Source organism: Cebus imitator, unplaced genomic scaffold, assembly GCF_001604975.1.
Source record: "Cebus imitator isolate Cc_AM_T3 unplaced genomic scaffold, Cebus_imitator-1.0 Scaffold215, whole genome shotgun sequence".
Classification (NCBI taxonomy): domain Eukaryota; kingdom Metazoa; phylum Chordata; class Mammalia; order Primates; family Cebidae; genus Cebus; species Cebus imitator.
This window is the reverse complement of record NW_016107530.1, coordinates 3,104,820-3,111,525: the sequence shown is the minus strand read 5'-3', so window position 1 is coordinate 3,111,525 and position 6,706 is coordinate 3,104,820. Positions and strand designations below refer to the sequence as shown.

Genomic DNA, 6,706 nt, shown 5'->3' with positions numbered 1-6,706 from the left:
GCACCACCATGCCCAGCTAATTTTTTTTTGTATTTTTAGTAGAGACGGGGTTTCACCGTGTTGACCAGGATGGTCTCGATCTCTTGACCTCGCGATCCACCTGCCTCGGCCTCCCAAAGTGCTGGGATTACAGGCTTGAGCCACCGCGCCCGGCAACTCTTAAATTTTTTAACTTACAAGTTTCCCTTCTATTTTTTTATTAAAGTTTGTTTGTTGAAGAAATGGGTGTACCTTGTATTATCACCCTCCTACCCCAGTTTCCTGAGGTATATTTTTCTTGTTCGTCACTCCCAGGTTTATATCCCCAAAATGTAATATACACGCCTTCAGAATCTTAAATTTTATATATATATATAAATATATTTATATTATATAATATATATATATTTATATATATTTTATATATATTGTATACATTAATATATGATATATATATTTATATATTACATATATTAATATATAAAATATATATATCATTTATATATATATATATATATATATTGAGATGGAGTCTCTCTTTTGTCCAGGTTGGAGTGCAGTGGCAACATTTCGGCTCAATGCAATCTTTGCCTCTTCACCTCCTGAGTTCAAGCGATTCTCCTGCCTCAGCCTCCTGAGTAGCTGAGACTATAGGCGTGTGCCACCAGGCTCGGCTAATTTTTGTAGCTTTAGTAGAGGCGGGGTTTCACCATGTTGGCCAAGCTGGTCTTGAATTCCTGACCTCAGGTGATCCACCTGCTTCAGCCTCCTAAAGTGCTAGGATTACAGGTGTGAGCCACCACGCCTGGCCTGATATAACATTAATCAAGTATTGACATCTAATTTTGAGAGCCAAACCTGGGAGGAGGCTAAAAAGTCCTCTGGGTATTATAGGGATCCCTAGGTTTACTACCACATCATTTCGAGGTATGTGGGAGCAACCTTTGGTTATTAGATATTACAACAGCAGACTCAACCTATATAGGTAGTCTCCTTTACTTTCTCTTTGTGGGCAGATTATTTATGTTAGCTGCACTGTTCTAGCACTTAGAGTAATAATGACACTAAACTCTTGTGGTTTTTTTTTTACTTTTTTTTTTCTTCTTAACCACTAGACCACCAGGGAACTCTTGTGTCTTTTAATATTGAAAATATCTTCATACACCAAATATTTCAAACTTTTTTTTTTTTTTGGAGAAAAAGTCTTGCCCTGTCACCCAGGCTCTGGAGTGCAGTGGTACAGTTACGGGTCACTGCAGCCTGAATCTCTCAGGCTCAAGCTATCCTCTCACCTCAGCCTCCTGAGTAGCTAGGACCACAGACATGTGCCACAAATTTTGCACCATCCAGCTAATTTTTAGCAGAGATTACATCTCCCTGTGTTGTCCAGGCTGGTCTCAAACTCCTGGGCTCAAGCAATCCTGTGAGCCCAGCTGGAACAACAACAGTTAACCATGCTAATTATTCCATCTGAGGTACATTGATGGTCAAGTAAAAGTTTGATTCCTTATTTGCATAGTGAAATGATGAATACTTTTTTGAAAAAAAGGAACACTAAACAATATGAGTAATCAAAATGGTTGTTGTTTTTTGTTTTTGTTTTTTTTTGGTGAGCCAAAGTTTTGTTTGTTCATTTGAAGTATTCTTCCATGACATCCTTGGCCTGAGACTCTTTGCCATAGTTCGTAACTACTACGCTACTGCAACCAGCTACGTTACGGGGTTTCCCCTCACTGTAAATTTTATAGAGGCCCACCCATTCCCCAGTTTCTTGTTGTCATCAGCAGGGGTTCAGCACAGAGGGCTTCCATCCACTTAACATACATGGGCTCATCACAGTTAGCTGCAAGCACACAAAGATGAGTTTGATGCGTGTCTAAGGCTTTGGCAGCTTTGTGAACTCCACATACTAGGCCGTCATGGATGAGGGTGGTCTTCAGCACCTCTTGTAAAGCAGTATTAATGTCATTATGTCTCTAGCAGCAGTGCCTTCCTCAGCCATGCAGGTGAGTGAAACTGAATCTTGAATGTGCCCAAGCTGGCATCTCCATGCAACTCAGTCGTGGCTGGGAAAGAGCTCAAAATAGTACTTTTTTTCTTGCTTGCTTGCTTTATTTTTTTTTTGTGAGATGGAGTCTTGCTCTGTCACCCAGGCTGGAGTGCAGTGGTGTGATCTTGACTCACTGCAGCCTTCGTCTCGTGGGTTCAAGCAGTCCTCCCGCCTCAGCCTCCCAAGTAGCAGGGATCACGCCCAGCTAATTTTTGTATTTTCAATAGAGACAGGGTTTCACCATGTTGGCCAATATGATCTTGAACTCCTGACCTCAAGTGATCCACCTGGCCCAGCCTTCCAGAGTGCTAGGATTACTATGCCTGGCCTGAAAATAGTATTCTTAAATAATTAGACTAAATGTGTCTATCAAAGTCTTTTAGGATGTATTTCACTCTTTTTGCTTGTTTTAGACTGATATTTAGTGAGATATGTTCTTTCTTAATAGGTATCATTTAAAGGATGTGATTGTTGGAAAAATTTACTTCTTATTAGTAAGAATAAAAATACAACACATGGAGTTACAGCTGATCAAAAAAGAGATCACAGGAATTGGTAAGTTGAAAAGAGTATGTGAATTAAAATTCTTTGTTTTAGTTGACATTTTAAAAATCTTAAAATATTGTTTAAATATAATTAATTTGATATCCACATTGAGTCCTGATTTTGCTACTTAATATTGCTGGCAGCTGGATGCAGTGACTTAGGCCTCTAACCCTGGCACTTTGGGAGGCTGAGGTGGGTGGATCATTAGATCAGGAGATGGAGACCATCCTGGCTAACATGGTGAAACCCCGTCTCTACTAAAAATACAAAAAATTAGCCAGGCGTGATGGCACGTGCCTGTAGTCCCAGCTACTGGGGAGGCTGAGGCAGGAGAATTGCTTGAACCTGGGAGTTGCAGAGGCTGCAGTGAGCCAATATCGCACCACTACATTCCAGCCTGGGTGACAGAGCAAGACTCCATCTCAAAAAAAAAAAAAAAAAATTGCTGGCAGTAAGTTATTTAATGCTTTTTTTAAAAAAATAATTTTTGATTGTCCAGGATTTATTTTTTATAAAAATTAATTTTTGAATAGGTAATTCACATGGTTCAAAAATAAAATGTAAAAGAGTATACAGTAAAAAGTATCTTATTTCTGTATTCTAGCTACTCATAGGTAATATAAGTTTAAAAATCCTCAGTGGAGCAGATCAAAACTCCTTTGCTGATCAGTAGTGGGATTGTGCCTGTGAATAGCTATTGCACTTCAGCCTGGGCAACACAGTCAGACCACTCCAAAAAAACAAAAACAAAACTTTCTGGTTAGTTATATATATAAGCAAGTACCTATGTATAACACACACCCCTTTTTACTTAAATGGTGTATAATGCATACTTTGCTTTACCACTTAGTAGTGCATCTTAGAGAACTTTCCATACCAGTGTGTAGAATACTTTATCTTTTTAATAATTTTCCATTTTATTGATACACTAGAATTGAACCAGTCTACTGTTTGTAGACATACAGGTTGTTTCCAGTCTTTGCTATATAAATAATGTCATTTTACATATGTGCAGACATGTGTCCAAGATAAAATCTTAGAAGTGGAATTCATGGGTTAAACAGTATATTTATTTGTAATTCTTCTACCCTTTTTGTGGAGAACAGGGTCTCACTATGTTGCCAAGGCTGGTCTTGAACTCCTGGGCTCAAGCTATCCTCCCACCTTTGCCTCCCAAAGTGTTATGATTACAGGCATGAGCCATTGTACCTGGCCATTTATAAACTTGATGCATGTTATCAGTAAGACCTCTTTAGGGATTATACCCGTTTGCATTGCTATCAGCAATGAATGTAGGAGAGTGCCTCTTTTCCTCCATATTCTCATGAGCACAGTGCTGTAAAAACTTTCAGCCAGTCTAATGGGTAAGGGCAAGATAGTACTCCATTGCAGTTTTGAGATTTTTCTTATGGATTCTTTTTCTCCCACTGCTTTATTGAGGTATAATTGGCAAATAAAAGTTGTATATATTCACTGTGTATGATGGAATGTATATATTATGAAAGGATTACCACAATCAAGCTAATTAATGTATTCCACTGTAGTTTTAATTTTCAGTTTTCTTATTGAGGATGAACATCATGTGAATAAAAACAATTTTTATTTTCTGTCAGCCATTCATATTCTTTGCCCTGTTTTCTACTGGACTATTATATTCCTTTTCTTACTTATGTGTAGAAACTATATATTAGAGAAATCATTTCCCCTCCACCTTTTTTTTGAGACAGGGTCTCACACTGTCACTAGGCTGGAGTGGAATGTTACAATTATGGCTCACTGCAGCCTTGAACTCCTGGGCTTGAGCAGTCCTCCGACCTCAGCGTTTTGGGTGGCTGGGACCACAGGTGCATCCCCCCACACCCAGCTAATTTTTTATTTTTTGTAGAGACAGGCTGTCACTATGTTGCTCAGGCTGGTTTTGAATTCCTGGATTCAGTGATCCTCCTGCCTCAGTGTCCCAAATTGCTGGGATTACAGGTGTGAGCCACTGGGCCCTCAATTCCTTTTTCTAATATTAAGGGTAGCAAAAATTTTCCTTGTTTGTCTTGTTTGTGGTATTTTATGCCATGTAGAAGTTCTAGATGTTTATGAAGTCAAATTTATTAGTTTTTCATTTTATGGACTTTGGGTGTTATGCCATGGTTAGAAAGATCTTTTTCACATTGAAGTTCTAAAAATAATTTTTTGTGTTTGATTCTACTTAAGTAATACATTGGGGATTTTGTTTTGTTTTTGAAATTTTAATTCATTTGAAATGTGTTGTGATGTAACATGTGAGGTATGTATCACCTTTCCTTTTTTCCAGGTGGCTGAGCAGTTGTCTTGATAGCATTTATTGGTTCATCCTGCTTTTTAATTTTAATATGTAAATTTACTTTGTCCTCTTTAACGCTGTTGGTTTTTTTGGTGAAAATAATTCTAGGCAGCACTTTATAAGAATTTAAAATATAGTTAATATTCATAATTTAAAACATCTGTGATTTCTTTTATTAATATTATTTTTAAATAAAATTCTTACCCAAGGCACAATCTCAAGAGGTCCTGAGAACATGTACCCCCATATGTGATTTCTTAATCTTCATGTTTCTACCTGCTAGTAAATTTAAGTGATTTTAAAATAGTAAAACCTAAACTTCAAATTCTCCTTTGTTGTTTAAAAAGAAATTGTTGGCCAGGTGCGGTCACACACCTATAATCCCACTACTCTGGGAGGCTGAGGCAGGCAGATCACTTGAACCCAAGGAGTTCGAGACCAGCCTGGGCATCATGGTGAAACCCCATCCCTGTCCCCAAAAACACATAAATTAGCCAGGCATGGTAGTGCACACCTATAGTTAACAGCTAATTGCGAGGCTTAGGTGGGAGGATTGCTTGAGTTCAGGGATTTAAGACCAGCCTGGGCAACATACTGAGAACCCATCTGTACAAAAATTGAAAAATTAACCAGACATGGTGGCACATATCTGTAGTCTTAGCTACTTGGGAGGCTGAGACAGGAGGATTGCTTAAGCCCAGGAGGTTGAGGCTGCGGTGAGCCATGATTGCACCACTGCACTCTGGCTTGGGTGACAGCGAGATACCATCTCTAAAAAAAAATATATATATATAGTAGAGAAATAAGAAAGCATAAGGCTAGTAATTATATTCTGGAATATTTAAATTAATGTTATTTACATTATTGCACTAGGACCCAGTACCACAACAGAAACAGAAACAATCGCCAAATATGAAATAATGGATGGTGCACCAGTAAAAGGTAACACACTTTTCATTTACTTATTTTGTGTAGTGCAAACAGTAGTGTTTATGGCAGTTTTGTTTGTATTTCTTTAGTGTGAAAGTATCTTTGAATTCTTAAAACCATTCTTACAATGGTAGCTTTTAAGATCATCTTTGTATAGCTGCAAAGAAAACTGTAATTATACTTCCTAGTCTGAAATAAGGTTTAATTTTTCAGTTTCAATTTAGAATTTAGTAGAGACAATTATATGTATCTGTTCTCTAGTTTTGAATTTGTAATATTTTCATTGTCTTCTGTTATACAATAGTTTGTCTTTGTAAATCTTTTCTCTCCTGCTGACACAAAATGGAGTATGGCTGAGCATTAATTCCTGTGGGTTTTTGGAGTCTTTATAGCCCTCAAGAAAATAAGCAGTTCCATTACTAGATAATAGTCAGTATCTGACACAATGAAGCCAGTATTTATCATTTTAAATTTATGCCTGGGTTTTCTTCATTGTTAATACTTACATCACAAAGCCAGTACCATTTATTAAGAGCCAAGTGTAGATGAGGCGTTGTAATCTCAGGTGCTCTAAAACTACCTGTCATTCTTTGAGCTAGGTGGGTTTGTCCCTAATGATGCATGTATGTGTATTCTTGTGTTATGCAACATTACTTTGTAAAATTCCAGCGGCCAGCAATTTTTATGTAAATTATGAGTTTTATGTCTTTCATTAAATTGGTGTGCATGAGAAAATTATTACATTAAAAAATATTCAGGCCAGGCACTGTGACTCACACCTGTAATCCCAACACTTTGGGAGGCTGAAGTGGGCAGATCACTTGAGGCCGGGAGTTTGAGACCAGCCTGGGCAACATGGTGAAACCCCATCTCTACTAAAAATACAA

General features: G+C 37.8%; 1 protein-coding gene across 2 annotated transcripts in view; it reads left to right on the top strand.

Annotated features, from left to right (window-relative positions):
- VPS26A (VPS26, retromer complex component A) overlaps window positions 1-6,706 on the top strand; it is a 50,849-nt gene that overhangs the window by 38,784 nt on the left and 5,359 nt on the right. For both annotated transcript variants that reach the window (XM_017548928.1, XM_017548929.2), the window contains 2 exons: window positions 2,478-2,584; window positions 5,763-5,831. In XM_017548928.1, coding sequence (XP_017404417.1) covers window positions 2,478-2,584; window positions 5,763-5,831 — 176 coding nt within the window. The remainder of the gene's footprint in view (window positions 1-2,477; window positions 2,585-5,762; window positions 5,832-6,706) is intronic.